The sequence below is a fragment of the Amphiura filiformis genome, chromosome 1 (assembly GCF_039555335.1).
Source record: "Amphiura filiformis chromosome 1, Afil_fr2py, whole genome shotgun sequence".
Lineage (NCBI taxonomy): Eukaryota > Metazoa > Echinodermata > Ophiuroidea > Amphilepidida > Amphiuridae > Amphiura > Amphiura filiformis.
This window is the reverse complement of record NC_092628.1, coordinates 78,526,134-78,544,577: the sequence shown is the minus strand read 5'-3', so window position 1 is coordinate 78,544,577 and position 18,444 is coordinate 78,526,134. Positions and strand designations below refer to the sequence as shown.

Sequence of the window (18,444 nt, the reverse complement as noted above, 5' to 3'; positions counted from 1 at the left end):
GGTCAACCTATGTTGAATTTTTGATCATTTGGCATCTAAATCATATAGTTTCACCTGATATTGGTGGCATTGAACTGTGAGAGTTCTGAATATGAGAAAATTCCACCCGAAATTAGGCATTTTCCCATTGAAACCCGTGTAATACATAATTAGTGGTATTTAACCTATAAGGTTTTCCTATTCATTTTCTTGTGACTAATTTGCAAGACACTGTAGATAAAGCACTGAGAATAGGTATGTAGTATTTGCAGGGGCAGCTAGTATCAGTAGTATAGTCCAATGTTATTTTGTGTGTGCATTTTGCCATTGAGACAACTATTGCATTTTCCATGGTCATTTCATTCTCGGTCTCTGCTGGACATTTTATTTAAACAATAGGTTTGTTGTTACTTTTGTTCTGATCTTCTTCTTGGTATTTTAATCATACTAAGAAAGTTTAGTTGCCTTGTGGGAACATCTGCAGATTTCTGTACCACAGTTATTGCTACTGCAAACAGACACAAAAAATACAATATATACCCAAGATTAAATCCTGGGGATTCATTACAACATTTTCCAAAAACAAAAATCATAACACATGTACCCTTATATTATTATTATTATTATCTTCGCCTCTTCCACCTGTCTTCTTCTTTTCCCTTTTCCTCTTCCTTTTTTCTTATTCCTTCTTCTTCTCCTCATACCACAGAAGAAATCTACCGCTGACCTCTGTGATGACAAGCATGGTAAAAAATTGATATATTTCTGTGAGAATTGTGACTGTTATCAAGACCATTAATGCATCTGGCTGAAGGAAGCATCAAAGCAACTGAGCAACTCCTTGGAAAACCTCACCAGAAGAGTCGGAAATGCAGAAGAGAAGTTCACAACTGCAATAATCCAACAAATACAGCAAGTAAAGCAGAATTTTGACTGAGATAGGCCTACAGATACAAAGATACAGACTCTACAACAAACCCCTTACCATCAGCTACAGCAAAACATTTGTCATGATCAGTAGCGGCAAGATCCAAGTTTCATCCGATTTTATATCCAATGGCCCAATCTGTGCCAAGTACACCGCCTCACACCCAGCCCAGCACTGGTAAAAAGTGGAAAGAATGTGGACAAATCAAAACTACCCCACACGTTGAGGAGCCATCAGGTATTACTACTCATCCTAATGGGGATATTGCCTTAACCAGTGACTGGTCACCTGTGACTGTGTTCTCTAGGAATGGCGATGTCAAACATGTCATCCAAGGCTCTCCTTCTAGTATACTTGACATTGCTATTAGTCCCAGCAACAAATACATCATACCTTCTGAGCATGGTATTAATGAATTCTACATATATGACAGTCAAGGTGTCCTAGTCAGTACTACTCCCACACATAATATCGATAATAAGCCATCCAGACCTACCTCAGTTGCTGTAGATTCAACAGGTAGAATCATAGTAGCATTAGGTTGGGATGGTCACAAGACTGTGTCCATTCATCAGCCTGATGGGACTCTGATATCAAAGTATGAAACAACATCTTCGCCATACAACCTAACCTGTACGCCAGATGATAAGCTTATCATATCATTTGATGACAATACCCTGCAGGTAATGGATCAATCAGGTCATAATGCTAGCATCATACAACGCCCTCCTGGAATTCAATATTCAGAATATTGGGAGCCTGTGTATGTGTGCTGCAGTAATCAAGGGGAATTGTTTGTTAGCAACATGGGTAAACCTGAGGCTGTGTTTAGATATATGTGTACAGGTGGAGAATACAAGTATCTAGACTGTATCACTACAATGGAAAACCATCCATATGGTATTGCACTGTCTGCGGATGAACAGGAATTGTTTGTGGTTGATACTGACAAAAGTCTTATCAAAATATTTCAATAAAAAGAAATCAACACAGTCACAATGCTGGCAATCAGTATTTGCACTAATTTAGAAGTACAATGTGTGTAGTTTTAAACATATTATTATGTAATTATAACATTGAAAAGATCGTTCTCGAACCATGAGTCTCACCTGCTTCGCCACCACCTGCTTTTGCGATTACTTCTGGTAAAAGAAGTAAAAAACAAGGGACGGTGGTCCCAAATAGGTCATCCAAAGAATTTTTTTTTTCATTTTCAGCCTTTTTTACATGTTGACCTCAAATGACCTTTGACCTCAGTGTGTGACCTTGAACACCACCAATACATGAAAGTTCCCATAGTGCAGCTATGGCTCAAGTTTGAAATAAAATTAGATGGTTTGAACCCAATACACAAATTTATTGGTCGAGCTAGGAGTTTTAAAATATTGGACAAGACGTAAAACATAATGATATAAAATTGGATTGATTGAGCCCATATTTATTGGTCGAGCTATGAGTTTAAAAATATTGGACGAGGCGTAGTCGAGTCCAATATTTTAAAACTCATAGCAAGACCAATAAATATTGGGCGTAAAGCATCCAATTTTATCATTATTATGTTTTGGATCCAATATTTTCACACACTTGGATTCATCAAAACATAATAATGGTTGCAATTGGATTTGAACTGTTCCCAGGAGACCAGACTTGTCATTTTTAGGCTGTTTTACCAGTTGAGTGAGTTGACCTCAAATTGAGCTTTGACCTGTATGTGATCTTTGATACCACCAATACATGTATACAGTAAGCCAAAAAATTAAGGTACCAGTTATGTTCACCTTGTATATCCTAAACAAAGACAGATATGTCATAATTGGAACCAGCAGCCAATAGCTGCATCTTTTAGGTCGAATTTAAGACCTCATTTGTTGAAATTGTTCAAGAAATAAAGATATGACGATCCAAAAACCCAAGGAAGATGCCAACTTAAAAGTTGCAGTTTGCTCCATTGCACACCCTATTGATTTGCACACAAAGCGTTCACGAACAAGAAAACCATCGCTGTGCTTCCATTGATTAACATGTTAAAAATAGCGTCATGCGTTCATTGCTTAGAACACAAAAGCGCAACTTTTGATTTCATTTCTTTATTAGGCCAAAAAAAAAAGGTTTGTCTCAAAGCTCATGAGAAATTTAAAAACAAATGCGAAATGCAATTTTTTTATTTTTTTATTCCCGACTTTTTTTCATGGTATTTTGAGAAAAAAGTCTGATTTTCGCCGATTTTTCTGGAAAAAACTAAAAAAGATTTTTTTGAAATAAAAAAATTTCCGCATTTGTTTTTTGTCAAATCGTGGGATTTTACAAACACGCGCAAGCTTTGAGACCGAACCTTTTTTTTTTTTGGCCTTAGGTTTTAGACCACCGTTTCTTTTATTCTCAACCAATTTCAACAAATGAGGTCTTAAATCAGAGCTAAAGAGTACAGGTATTGGCTGCTTGTTAATGTATACCCATAGTGCAGCTATGACCCAAGTTTGGTTGCAACATGATTTTATCTATTCACCTGAGAGCATTTAATCACATAATCAAAACTTTAACCAAAACTTTCAGAAAATTTATCACATACATGTACATATTCATATATTTTTATTAGATATCTGCAAAATACAATACAGTGGTGCCAGAAAAAGTGCTCTCAGAGCTGGCGACAAACCAATCATCTCATTACATACATAGAGCCACCCATACATAGAGCCCACATCGATCCATACATGCAGCCAGAAAAGTGATTATATAATCTCCTCCTTTCAGGCTACACATAAAGGTCAACATTTTCGGTCCATTATAACTAATTATGCTATGCTTACATTTCCAAATAATGAAATTACATATTATTAATCTAGGAACAAATGTCTAGTTACTACTCTTTCATTTTTGTTAACTAGGTTTTCAAATTAGTTTTACGGCCAAAGATATTCCAAAATTGTAAAACAGTTGAAAATATACAAATTTAGACCTTTTTTGGTCCATATTTGGAAAAATAAACCAAATTTCAGAAAGTAGTAACCAGATTTTTGACTCTAGAACAATAATATAATTGTTGAAGTGTGCTGGTACTTAGGTGTAGCGTGTGTTAAATCACCGACATTTATTTAATTTATTTAATATGCAATTTTTATCATTGAGAAGTGTAAGCATATGTTGGATGTTTTTAAAAAATGGTTATTTTATTCCAAATGTCAAAGATACCGTTGAATTCCTTTAATCATTTCCTTTCCAAAAATGTATACTTATACATATTTGTCTTTGTTACTTGAAAAATTAAAGTGAAAATAAAGTTTTAAAATTTCTTAAAAGGAAGACTTCTCCGTAGTCCATTTGCCCATTGTGCATATCACATTTATACATAAAACTCTGATTTGTATAAGTTTGTGTACAATTGAGATGTTCACATCTGATCTTTTCAGTTACCATATGCCATCAGTTTGCTAGCTCCAAAATTTTTTACTTGGGGTTTCCTGATCAATAACTGGTAGATTGAACTGGTAGAACTGAAACTGAGATTCAAAAATCTGAATTGTTCAGTAACTGAGACCTCATTATAATTATGCCAAGATATGTTGCATTCAATAACATACACATATTCCAGGTATTGAAAGCGACTGTTATCTCGCGCAGTACCGCGTCTTGTACTGCACACTTCGCTCACAGTCCGCATGCATGAACTGCACCTTCCGTCACGCACTTCGCATACGGGACTGCACATCCCGGCGTGCATTCCGCATGCGGTGATGCAGGTCGGGATGTGCAGTACCGCATCTTGATGATGCAGGTCGGGATGTGCAGTCCCGCATGGGGAACTGCAATATTTTGGGGATGTGCAATATTTTTGGTGTTTATCCGCATGGGGATGTGCAATATTTTTGGTGCATTTCCGTTAGGGATGTGCAATATTTTTGGATTTTTCCGCATGGGGAACTGCAATATTTTTGGTGCATTTCCGTTAGGGGATGTGCAATATTTTGGTGCATTTCCGTTAGGGTATGTGCAATATTTTGGGGTTTTTTCCGCATGGGGAACTGCAATATTTTTGGTGCATTTCCGTTAGGGGATGTGCAATATTTTTGGTGTTTATCCGCATGGGGATGTGCAATATTTTTGGTGTTTTTCCGCATGGGGAACTGCAATATTTTTGGTGCATTTCCGTTAGGGGATGTGCAATATTTTGGTGTATTTTCCGCATGGGGAACTGCAATATTTGTGGTGTCTTTCCGCATGGGGTACTGCAACATTTTTGGTGTAGTTCCGCATAATGAACGGTTTTTGTTCGAATGTCCGCGTGCGGAAATGCAATTATATTTCGTGCAGCCCTGCATGATGGGTGAACATGTTTTTTCGCATGTCCTCATGAGAGAATCCGGGAGGGAATGCAAGGCGAGTTGTATGCCCTACAGTTCAGCGTGTCTTGCGGCGAAAAAAGGTTTTTGTTGTTGTAGTTGTTGTTGTTTGTTTTGGTTTTATTTGTTTTGTTTTTTATTTGTAGGCCCTGCTGGCGTAGAAAATATTATCACATGCATATATAAATTTCTTTAATATTACTATCGTTTTACTTTGACTATTACCTCCTATTAGCCTATTGTGAGTTTTGCTTCATTTGCTGTAATTAAAAGAAAGTGTTATAAACTTTAAAGTCTATAGTATTTTATTATATTAAAAATATTATCGCATTAAGCTTAATGATAAGTGGCTATTGTGATGAATCTATTTAGTGACCATTGTAATAAACTTGACATTGTGTGCATTTTATTCATGTTAGAAGCTGCCCAACTTTGTCAATCAAATACTTCATCTATTGTGTCCAATACTTAATCCGATAAGTGATCGATGTATATCGATAAAAATAGGATCAAGATCATGGAATTTTAGACAATCAATGATCGTCGCATGTATCCGCATATTCGCATGTAGATATGAATATTAATTCAATATTAGGCCTAGGCCCACTATCGTTTTACTTTCCGTTTCATTATTTGTATTTAAAAGAGAGTCTTGAAAAGTCTTGTCCGAAAGGTCGGCATAGCATAGAAACCTAGCTAATAGTTATTGTATGAAATTAATTTTATTAAAATCAATTTCACACGCCTCTTTAATGATGACTATTATATATTCAACTTGACGTTGTGACCACTTTCTATTAAAGTTCCAACGGGAATTTCTCAAGTGGATCGATTATCAATTTACGGAGGATAATAATTTAATTTAGCATGATGAAATGTATATACTATTATATAATCAACTAATAATTGTATTTAGCATGATGAAATGTATATATTTACCAGGTATTAAAAGCGGCTGTTACGCATGCGATGAACTGCACCAAATATTTTGTAGTTCAAGATATGCGGGCATGCGAAAATAAATTTTCACTAGTATAACCAATGCGTAATCGTACCAAATATTCCGCGTGCCTCCATATTGTCTTGATTATAATAATATGACCGTCAGTATATTGTATACATTTTATGCACACACACACAAAAAAAAATTAAAAGGTTTTTTTAATCTTAAAATTCTTCAGGTAGACCAGACAGACCTCCCGGGGGCAGTGGGCACTCCCACTTTGGAGGTGACGCGTATGTAGGGCTGTTAAGACCCCTTTTTTCAGCGTCGCTGTCACCCAAAGACCCCATATTTTTTTACGAACACATGCCTCACCCGAAGACCCCCTATTTTTCCATTTGATCTGTCACCCAAAGACCCTTACAAGTTCAATTTGAACAGCAACTTTCATTTATCACTGATTTTGTTACTTATTTTGAAAAAAACAAACAATGAAATTTGAAGCCATTTAGAACTAGAAATACGAGATTTTCGAGGTTTTTAAGGCGCTGTTTTGGCTCTCACCCAAAGATTCCATTTTATAAAAAGGTCATGTTCTCACCCAATGACCCCATATTTTTTACATTTTGCTCTCACCGAATGCCAAAAATCATGCTCTCACCCAATGACCCCATATTTTTTACATTTTGCTCTCACCGGATGCCCCTTAGTGCGAAAGTGTCAGCCCTACACCTATATCCATTTCATATTGAAGTGCCCCATCCCCGGGACATACCTGTGTGCCCAATACTGACTTGGTCATGCTGTGATAAACATTAAAAGTTGTTTTCTGATCTTGTCGCTGCTATTGATGCGCATGCATCGTTTGAGATCAGTGTGAATTGATGATTGATCCACTTGAGGAATGTCCGCTGGGTTCTTATAATAGAACAATATCAAGTAGATTTATAATAGTCACTAATCATCATAAGAGGCGTGTGAAAATGATTTTAATATAAAATTGTGTACATATTTTAGGCCTGACTCTGCCGACCTTTGGAGAAGACTTTATTTTTTAATTACAACAATGAAACTATATGCAGAAATTTGGAACAAGACTTTCTTCTTTAAAAATATCAATAAATAAAACATGTACAACATACTGTAGGCCTACGTATCCGGAACTGTGCATCTCGTCTTGCATTCCCTCATCATGCGGACATGCGAAAAAACATGTACCGTACATCCCGCATGCGGACCTGCACCAAATATATTACATTACGCACGCGGACATTCACATTAAATGCATGCGGAACTACACCAAATATTTGACAGTTCAAGACGCTGGCATGCGAAAAATACCGCATTCGAACTGCACCAAATATTTTGCAGTTCCGCATGCGGACATGCAACAAAATAGGTATGACAAAAATTTAGTAGGCCTACATTCGTGGTGAAAAATACGTCAGGCTCTTAGGTGTTTTTACTTTTTTTAGTAATTAGTTTTAGACAATCAATGATCGAAATACACCAAAAATATTGCACATCCCCTGAGCGGAAATGCACCAAAAATGTTGCAGTTCCCCACGCGGAAATACACCAAAAATATTGCACATCCCCTAGCGGAAATGCACCAAAAATATTGCAGTTCCCCACGAGGAAATACACCAAAATATTGCACATCCCCATGCGGAAAAACACCAAAATATTGCACATCCTGGCGGAAATACACCAAAAATATTGCACATCCCCATGCGGAAAAACACCAAAAATGTTGCAGTTCCCCTAACGGAAATGCACCAAAAATATTGCACATCCCCTAACGGAAATGCACCAAAAATATTGCACATCCCCTAACGGAAATGCACCGAAAATATTGCACATCCCCATGCGGAAAAACACCAAAAATATTGCACATCTCTGGCGGAAATACACCAAAAATATTGCACATCCCCATGCGGAAAAACACCAAAAATATTGCACATCCCTAGCGGAAATGCACCAAAATATTGCAGTTCCCCACGCGGAAATACACCGAAAATATTGCACATCCCCATGCGAAAAAAAACACAAAAATATTGCACATCCCTAGCGGAAATGCACCAAAATGTTACAGTCCCGCATGCGGTACTGCACAGCCCGACCTGCATTCCCGCATGCGGGGAATGCAGGTCGGGATGTGCAGTTCGCATGCGGGACTGTAAACGGAAGTGTGCAGTACCGCACGCGGTACTGCACAATTCCGCGTCCCAAAAAATAGTTCCATATTCCTTCCATTAACCGCCAGTGCAGGGCACTTAACAAAGTCATTTTTGGTGGGTGCTTTTGTTACATTGTTTGCCTACAATATGTAAAAAAGGCCCAAAACATTCATCCATCATCATCAGTGTGTATATTTTAGTAGTTAATAAAGTTTATCACAGTTTGCTTGTTGTAAAGACCCAGTGACTTTACAACAAGTGGGCGCTTATAGGGGCATGGATGGTTAATAGAATGAACACAGTACATATTACTTTACATCTACTGTCACTAATTATAAAAACCTTTTTTATGACAATTATTGAATACTTTACTTGTGATTTTTAATTTTTTTTTTTAACAATTACAATTCCAAAATGAAATACAAAACCGGAGCCTACTAGCTCGGTTATCTCTCTGTACAAATTTTCTTCAAATACCAGAGCTGACTAGCTCTGTTAAAAATTTCCAATTCAAGTCACGTAAAGCCGTTGGTCCTGTGTACAGGAAGAGTCAAACCCTGTGCACGTTAAGTGTTAGAGCAATTCGAAAAGAAAAGGGGGACCATCCCCGGTTCTGATATCTGCAATCAATCCTAGGTTCCAGGATCGTGCATAGGTAAAAAACTGTGCACGTTAAGCCTGTGCGACAATACTCAATTTGAGGTATGCACATATATAGGAAGAAGGAAGAAGAATCCAAAGCCAATTGGCTTGGTAATAATTTGTACAAAAATATGCCTAACTTTTTTTCACAAAATCCAAAGCCCAACTAGCTCTGTTATTTTTTTGAATCTGTCTAATTTAAATCTGGAGAGGATATACAAATTTTATTATTTTATTTTAAAGAAAAACTACAATTTTGGGTTCCATTTAAATTTTGTTTGAACAATTTCTCCAAAAGTCCTAAGAAAACACAATTTTTGGTTCCTTTTAATTTTTTTTTTATATATATATTATACTTCCAAAAAGGCCTAATAAACATTCAATTTTGGTTTCTTTTAAATTTTGAAAAACTTAGATAAGGACTACATGCCTAACTAGCATGTTTTGCCTTTTTTTTCTTTTTGATATGGTCTAAAATTTATAATGATTTTTTTTATTTCCTGCTTCCTCTTCCAGATCCTGTCTTCTTCGGTTTGACGATCTCCTCCACCACCGATTCTTTAACTTCACCGCTAGGCAGGGTCACTTTTTCCTGAGACTTTAGTGTATACGATACCCCAAATATTCAGTTTCATAATTTTTCCCTTTTCCTCCAAATTCAAACTAGTATTGTGAATGTTAAACCATAAATCTGAAAGAAGAAGTCTCAAGGAATCTGTATTGGGCTATTCCAGTTGAAATCCATACAACCCACTCATGGCCTTATCTTCCGCACAGGGAGTGTGAATTTCAAATGGGGTTACCCGAATGGGTGACTCCATTTGGAATCTACACCCTCCTGTGGGGGAGATAAAAGTCATGCCTTCCATAAGGGGTGTATAAATTTCAACTGGAATAGCCCATTTTGCACTGGACATTTACTTGATTTCTCCCAGTCTGTATTCTTTCAAGCTGAGACAGAACTTTTTGAACAACAATCACATGACTTGAAGAAATTTAATAGTTTTTCAGCTGCCTGTAAAATTTGTAAGATACACACATGTCCAAAATTGGGTTTATCAGTGATGGGCTCATAGGCATCATATCCTACACATACAAAATACAGACTTGAGAACCTCTCAGTTCAGTGTCACTGTCACCTTAATTTAACCATGATTTGTCATATACAAGAGTTGATGCATCACATATAATCTTGAGGTTTTCTGCCATTATTAAAGTTTATCTGACTTCCATGGTCTGCCATAAGAACAAAGTTGCCATCTCCTTTGACTTCAACATATTTGGTAGCACCTTTATTTCTTTCTGCAAATTTCATGTCTATATTGCTTCCTTTGTGCACAAAGGCATCTCCTGTAGATAAGAGAATTGAAACACAACATCAATAGGGGAAGTGAAGCATTAAATGAGATGAGATGAGATGAGGAAACGAAATTCAGGACATAGAATACTGTAGAATTTCATCTACAAGCATACATGTCTCTATATGAGGGTTTTCTTGACGAAAGAGACCAAGGAGAGACAAAAGTGATGGCAGATACCCTCCACAAAAACATTACAATAGATTGGTCTTACAATAATATACAATTCTGCCTGTATCAGTAATATAGTTGCTGAAACTCCAAACTGCCTTCCGTCAAACAAAAACCCCTCATTTCTAGAGAAGTATATATGCTTGCAAATGGAATTATATGGTATTGCAATAAATTTGTGAAATCTGTAAAACCTTTTTGAGTTGAAAATAACATAATCTGATTCCCTGCATCTGTCAAAATTTATTATTTTAAGCTCGCCTATTTTTTGTGCCATCATGCCACTTTTTCCTTGAAAATGCTGTATCCAAAACAAATTCGAAGCCTGAAAAATTAGATACACTTCAAGAGAAATGCTCCACAAGGATGAATATATGTGACCGTCCATGACAAAACGCTTTTAAAGTCGGCCCCTGGTCAAATTTGTTTTCCGTGTCTTGAAAATATATATCATAAGCTTTACAATGATATATCATTTGACTTCAAACGATATCCAGAAGCGGAGTTATGGCTTGTTAAACTTTGCTCCTTCAGTAAAAGGGTACATTATTTTGGTGCTACATTATTTCTCTTTTTCCATATATATATTTTAAATATCAAATGGTCATAATTGGCAGTCACTTCAAATCATCCTCAAGTCAACGAGATTCAGGAATGTCCTCTCATTGTTAATTGTTGGTTCACGCACCACTTGAACAGGATTTAGCCAAAGCAAACAAAGACTAAAGCTATTTACTAATTCTATACATAAGTATAAGCTTATTATCCTCTTCAACAATAGGATTAAAGATTGGTGTTTGACTGGACTAAATTGAGAAACATGAGAAACAAACATTAGGTACATATAAATACAACCTTTATGCACATTTTGCACTGTAACTCGAAATACAATTTGCCGACTTTACAAGCGGTTTGTGATGGACGGTCACATAAGCCCGTAACATATTATTAACAAAAAGTATAAATATGAAAGTCACAATTTTCTTGGTATCATTGTCTCACCTCTTTGGTAATTCCCTGCATCCATTGGAGTAGCATCTAGTTTGACTACAATGTGTTGGTAGTTGTCTCCTAAAGCCTCTCGAAAATGTTTGTAAGCATCTGGTCCACCTTCTGTCACCTTCTCAATCAATAACTCCACTTTATCCTAGATATAATATAACACATAATAAATGAAAATTATTTAAGGACTCTCAAATTAAATGCAGTCAAAAGCCCAACTGACTTGACTTTGAGTCAAAAGCCCAAAGATTTGATTAGATTTGAATCTTGCAGCCATCTGACTTGAGTCAAGCTGACCACACAAAAACACAAACATGGGTACATGGCCGTGCTGAATTTGACACCTTTGACCGGGGCCAAAGAACCATTATGTCAATGCAGATGTGCATCACTGAGCTATGTCATTATTATATTTTTGAAAGAGGTATTTTACAGTTTCAGTGCCAGACATAAAATGACTGCACTCATAACCTTCATACAGACATGACATAGACTCACACCTAATTGTAAATGATAAAACTGAGAGCAATTTGAACTTAGACCCAGTCTTGGATACCAAGATATCATCCCCAAATACAGCCCCATTACATAGAAAAAAGTCTTGAATTTAATCTGAAAGAAAGAAAACCCCATTTCAGTATTAACAGCTAACACAAGACCACTTTTTGTAACATAAAACATAAAAGCTTGTAAAGCAATTATCTGAATAACTCACAGATCAAATATTAACAAAGCATACTGTATATATTCAGAAAATTATTAACACTAAAACAAATTATCATCACTTGTTTCTTCTCATTCATTGGTCACCATAGCAACTTATATACACACATCATCTCATGTACACATCCATCATCACTGTTGCAAACTAATGTTCATACTTATTTCTTCTCATTCACTGATCACGATCACAACTTGTGTACACACATCATCTGATGTATGCATCTATCTGCCTTTCATTATCCAGTGTTGTCATATTTGTTTCACATTTGAACTTTAGATGTAAATGGCAATATGATTTAGTTTAGTTTAGTTTAATATCTTTATTGCACAAAATATCAAAATGCGGTGTGTGGTGCAAAAGGGCAACCCCGAACAGGCACGCAGGCCCACTGGATGGGGGCCCTTATACACACACCAAAATAAAAGAACTAAAATTACACAGTACATAATTATAAGCATATTTAAAAAACACTATAAAATACATTAAAAATACAATATAATACTAAAATTGAGTTGCCAAATATAGCGTAAAGACATCGTGATAATTCAATAAACATTAGTGAAATTGCACAAGATAGGCAAACTGATAAGTTCACCATCTGCAAATGTTCCCACGCACAAATCCAAGAACACCTCGGCACAAAGATCCCTACACACCCCAATGACGCTCCGCACCACACCGTAGCACCGTATCCAATGGAGTGATCACACTCACACTCCTCGTCTGATTCCTGCTGGAACTTGACGTTGGTGGCGTCAATTTGAGAATGTACCACTGTGCAGCACGACACGCCACTGAGGCCTGCCTACGACCTCCATACCGAAGCATTTCCGGACATGTACAGAAGAGACATTTGCAAATTGTGAATTATGAACAAACCCGATGACATTATTTATGGATACTGACAGGTGAATTTGAGATGTAGTAATTTAGGATCTCGGATTTGAAATATTTGAAAATTTGAACGCTCCTAACGCCAGCAGGGAGGTTGTTCCAGGAGTTGTACACACGGTTAAAAAATGTCTGCTTGAAAATATTGGTATTGCACTTATTTGGGATAATTGTAGGTGAGTCAGAAGATCTTAAAGAAATGGATTCAGTGCCACGGAAATTCACTCTATCTTGCAATGAGATAAAAGACATGCCATGTAAACCCTTGAAGAGCAGGATGTTATCTTTAAACTTGCGACGGTCCTCAAGACTAGAAAGGTTGAGTTCTGTAAGACGCTCTTCATAGGGGCAGAACTTTGAAGGATAAATCTGGTAGCACGCCTTTGAACTCTTTCAATGGCAGTAATGAGACCCTTTGTAGATGGATTCCAAATTTCTGACCCAGTATTCCAAAATAGGTCTGACATGAGCCAAATAAAGAATTTTACGAGTAAGGGGGTCTTTTACCTCATTGCAAGTGTGACGGATCAAGCCCAAAATACGGTTAGCTTTGCAAATCATACGATTAATATGCATTTTCCAATTCAAATTATTAGTGACCATGATACCAAGATCGTTTTGACTAGTAACAGAAAGTAAATTGTGGTTACCAAGTTTATAATCAACAGGATCAACATGGTGACGTTTACGAGTTTTGACCTGAAGCACCACACATTTTTTGGCATTAAAATCAATATCCCATGTTTTACTCCAGTTATTCAGAGCATTTTAACATGCCAAAATGATTGTCCTCAAACTTAACTCTTGTGCTTAAATAGGGTCACCATAAAACAAAATTTGACACATTTTAAAACTCAATTTTACTAGGAAAAAGGGCTCAAAAAAGTAGTGACATGTCTATATTCATGTACAATCCAGCAGTATGTCCTTTGTGAATGCCCTATTGTGCATGTTGTGCTCCATTCACAAAGGATATATACTACTGGCATACAAAATACCCCACTTCTACTTCTATGTTGAAGCATAATCCTCTATAGGATGTAGAGCAAGGAAATAACTTCTTGTGTGGTGTCAAAGTTGTGGTGCATATGTACAAGGTGCAAAAATACTTGCATCTTGTAAGACATACTTCTAGAATGTACAGAATACACAGGAAACTATGCGATGGTACATGTATGATAAGCAAAAATACTCATGATGCTATCAGAATTTTGTTTCCCCAACAACATAATTTTAATGCAATATGACCAGCCTACAATGGCTATATGGTTATCATACCTTCCTTGTCCTCTCTGCTCTAATCTCCTCATCATCATCCACATCCAGGACACCTTGAGCAATAAGATGATTGACTACGTGTCTGGAATCTACATCATCTACAATAAGTTGGCGATTGTAAGTAAGTCTGTGTAGGTGTGCACCTGCTGCATTCATTCTTGATCAGTATCTTTATTACCTGGAAATGTAAACATCAATATCAAACAGAAACATTAGGGATCACACTTTGCGGAAATCAAACCGTAACCTGATTCTCCTACCCATAAAAGGAGTGAGTGTTCTTTGGTGTGGTGTTCACAGAGAATATGGAAGGGTTCTAAAAAAATTTAACAGAGGAAAAGAGGGATCTCATTTTTCTTAATAGTCAAAAAGGGGTCAGATATTTTAAGGTGACCTGGGTACCGGTATTCCTGTAGCTGTGTGAGTATACCGGCACCATGATAGCGATACATTTCGACCCTCCTTGAATATTTGACATGTTTCCCTTATATTGAGGATTTAATGCACTTGCCCTCTTTTGGTTTTATATGTATCAGTGTGTAACATTTCAACTCCATGTTGATCTTTAGTCCGAATATTCAGTCCCAGAACAAAGTATTCATTTACTGGCATGATCATGTTCTGGGCCAAAACTGTTTCCATTCAAAATCTTGATGGCAAACTGGACAAAGAAAGCACATGGTCCCACTTCACAGCTTTTTAATCCCTTAATCATGCTGCATGAATATAATCAATCTATTGTGGGCCATCCTTCTGCTACTTGAGTGTTTGGACAGGTGTGTACTGTGTACAGTAGATGCACACCCACTAGTTGGTCTTAACCATGGAGCTATTAAGAATGGAGAGGCAATAGATTATGTAACGCATTGTACACTTGTGCCGATTTGAAATCTGAGAAGCTATTCATCGAAAGGTACCTTTTGTTTGGGACAAAGGGCTTCCACCATTAAATCGGTAAGCTGACCAGACAGTGTATTAACGCTTTACCTAGCAGACTACTGTCAATAAGTGATCAAACGAAAGTCGCGTGAAAGCGCTTACTATAACGAAAAAGTACCTTTTGTTGTTATACCACTCAAGGGTGTAATTGAGTAGCCGTAAGCTCAAAAGGCACACATTAGCCGCTGATGCAGTTCGTTGTCACCCCACTGACTGTAGGTGCTTCATTTAAATAAATTGAATGCGCTTTATGAATGATTACATATCAAGGCTGCCATGTCTGCATGTCTATTACTGTATAATGGTAATAGCTACGTATAGGCCTACATGTAACATATACTAAGTATACCGGTATAGGCCTATATTAAAGTTGTTTCACAAATTGACATTTTATTTTATTTTAAGAAGGAGAATGTCTTAAACAGTGGCGTACTGAAGGGGGGCAGCTCTTTTGTGAGAGGTCTTGGGAGGGATGAGGGAGGAAGAGGTGGAGGAGGGGACATGAAGAATGGGAGGGGGCTGGAGGAAGAGAGAAAGAGGGACAAACAGTATGAGGGGATGGAGAAGGGAAGGGAGATAAGAAGATAAGGGAGTGATACTTTAGCAAGGAAAGAATAAGTACAGAGAAAGGAAAAGAAAGGAATAACAAATAAATGTAGGCCTTATAATAATTATTATAGAAACTAAACACAGCCCCCCCCCACAAAGGCCTAACACTAACAGCACTATAAGCAGCCATTCGATGATGTCAATGCCTTTATGCGTTACGTATTTAAAACGCCCAGTCAGATGTATTTTACACCTGCCAAGCACAAGTCACCCAATTTTGAAAATTGGACGTTGAATGTACACTCTCATGAATATTGATTGGCAACATTTTCCAATATGTCAGCGCTCAAATCGGACACAATACAACAATAGACCATTCAGTGCGCTGGTCTTAACTCCATGCAGTAAACACCTTTCAGAACAACTTCAGCTAAGCATTATGGGATCACAATTCTGTCTCCTATTGCGTGTTCCTCTCCTGTGGGTGTGGACACAAACCTAAAACAGCTCAATAAGAATGTTAGCCAATGTGCATAAACTGCCCTATAACTTGTTTTAACTATAATTGGCAAAAATTGTTCATTTTTGGTTATAATACTGCACAAGTCAAACACAGAGCTTCACATTCAAGGCTAGGCAACCCTTGCTCTAAAAATATTAAAGATACGGTTGACTCATTCATCCAATTTAAACATCAACAGAATTAATAACAAATAAAATTTGTTGAGCATGCTTGAACGATCCAGTACAAAAGCTGAAAGCATTTCAATGCTTGATCGAACCAATACAAATGTGTGTCAGTGTCAGGTCGCTAATAAACATGATAAAACGCACTTGAGAACACACAATCACTGGTCTATACCTGGTCCCATGTACCCATACCTAGTCACTAGTGTATGGGTACATGGTATAACCAGGCATTCAAACAGCCACGGAGAGAGCTGTCAAAGAGTGTATATTTCAAAACACGATATCTGCACCAGTTATGAGAATTCCCACACACCTACCACCTTCAAAATGCACTAAAACCCTTATTCCATATCTGAAAAATATGATCCCCAACTTGTACTCACTTTGTTGAAGAAAGTTTAAATATCCACAGTCAAATTTCAGCTGTATATGTTCAATGTATATGCTCCAAAACATAACCCCTAATCATGATTTCCAATTATTACACCTCAATACAGCCCAAGGCAGTGCAAGCAATAAAAGAGCACAGTAATCCATAGCACCAAATGTGTGCAGAAAGGCATGAAATGGCAACCCTTTCTAAATTGCCAACATGTTAACTCCTCATTGGTTAATGCTTGCATGCTTGAGTGGAGGGTATTTCAAGACATAGCATGCCATGCATGTGCAATGATGTGTGCAATATTGCATCATTATCTGGAACATGTGTGCATATTATCATCATTATTGAGGCATAGTTCTTATTCTCTGCACTAGATGGTATTGAAGAATAGGTCAGCCAGTGCAAGGAATGAGATGGAAAAAAACATCCTATTCTGCATTTGGGAAGAAGGCATCTCCCAATGAGTGTGGTTGGGAGTTGATATGGCAATTGGGAGGCTTGGCCAAGCACATTGTCATAAAGGTCAGAGCATGCTATGATAACATCTCTGATCAATTCATGAAAGTTGGAGACTTAGGAAGCTGCTGGTGAGAATATTGACATGGAATTATCATTTTTGAAGGAACATAAATGTTGAAAATGGGTTCTATCAATTTTTCACCATGTGGTGGTCAAGTTTGGACAAAACAAGAAATGGTAAGTGAAACATATATGGGAGAAAATTACAGCTGTACATTGAAGGTGGCATGTTGTGGTAGTCCATTGGGAATGTTAGTTAGTATGATCTTCCGCGTATATCACTGGTCATTTCTAAAGATGCATTTATACTCAATCGCTTTTGCAGAAAACTGAATCGCATACATGTATGATCAGTGCATTAAATTGCCGTCATATTTGCATGCTGAGCATGCGCATGATTTGTCGTTTTTCAAAAGTGACACGTATGCCTATATTTGACATCCTGTCGGTCAACGTTTACTAAAATTACACACATAAACTTGTGCAGTTGTAAACGACAATGATTCAATTAAACCCATGAGTATAAACACAGCTTTACACAATGACTAATTTACATAGGCACAAAAGGCCGTGTTCATGTACCGTTACTCAGCCAAACATGGCAGAGTAGGGCCCGGATGTCCTATCTCCACAACGACGGAACGTTAATTTTCTCAACAAGGAAAGCGATACGAAAAGCGAATGTCTACATTTCACCCATTTTCTTGACTTTATTCATTGTTTTGAATTTGCCGACACCGAGAAACTTACTTTGTCTGTGTTAAACACACGCCTACAGAGGCTCGTAACCCTGTAATAGCACTAATTTGTTGACGGTTTAATTATCTATAATTTCTTCGAAAATATGTTATGAAAATTATACAATTTGATGATGAATAGAACAAAACACTTTCGCAACCGGGAAATCCCCACTCAAAAAAAGTATTATT

The 18,444-nt window shown here is 37.1% G+C and overlaps 2 protein-coding genes across 2 annotated transcripts; one reads left to right on the top strand and one right to left on the bottom strand.

The window, feature by feature from the left end:
* The first annotated feature begins 694 nt into the window (after positions 1–694).
* On the top strand, positions 695–9,722 carry LOC140153983 (uncharacterized). Its single transcript, XM_072176671.1, has 2 exons — positions 695–1,590; positions 9,529–9,722. The coding sequence occupies exons 1-2, from the start codon at positions 1,036–1,038 to the stop codon at positions 9,547–9,549; spliced, it is 576 nt and encodes a 191-aa protein (XP_072032772.1). The 5' UTR covers positions 695–1,035; the 3' UTR covers positions 9,550–9,722.
* Positions 8,873–18,411, bottom strand: LOC140153999 (uncharacterized). Its single transcript, XM_072176672.1, has 4 exons — positions 18,266–18,411; positions 14,437–14,614; positions 11,544–11,688; positions 8,873–10,362 (listed from the first exon to the last, which is right to left on the bottom strand). Exons 2-4 carry the CDS (start codon positions 14,590–14,592, stop codon positions 10,193–10,195), a joined length of 471 nt encoding a protein of 156 aa, XP_072032773.1. The 5' UTR covers positions 14,593–14,614; positions 18,266–18,411; the 3' UTR covers positions 8,873–10,192.
* Positions 18,412–18,444: the final 33 nt, after the last annotated feature.

What these genes read in the sequence shown, in the direction of transcription:
- LOC140153983 (XM_072176671.1), top strand. Translation starts at nt 1,036, where the DNA reads ATGGCCCAATCTGTGCCAAGTACACCGCCTCACACCCAGCCCAGCACT. An exon ending in TTGATGACAATACCCTGCAG is followed by an intron (nt 1,591 to 9,528) that starts GTAATGGATCAA and finishes TTCCTCTTCCAG; the next exon opens with ATCCTGTCTTCTTCGGTTTG.
- LOC140153999 (XM_072176672.1), bottom strand. Translation starts at nt 14,592, where the DNA reads ATGAATGCAGCAGGTGCACACCTACACAGACTTACTTACAATCGCCAA. An exon ending in GAGCAGAGAGGACAAGGAAG is followed by an intron (nt 11,689 to 14,436) that starts GTATGATAACCA and finishes TATTATATCTAG; the next exon opens with GATAAAGTGGAGTTATTGAT. An exon ending in TGCAGGGAATTACCAAAGAG is followed by an intron (nt 10,363 to 11,543) that starts GTGAGACAATGA and finishes TCTTATCTACAG; the next exon opens with GAGATGCCTTTGTGCACAAA.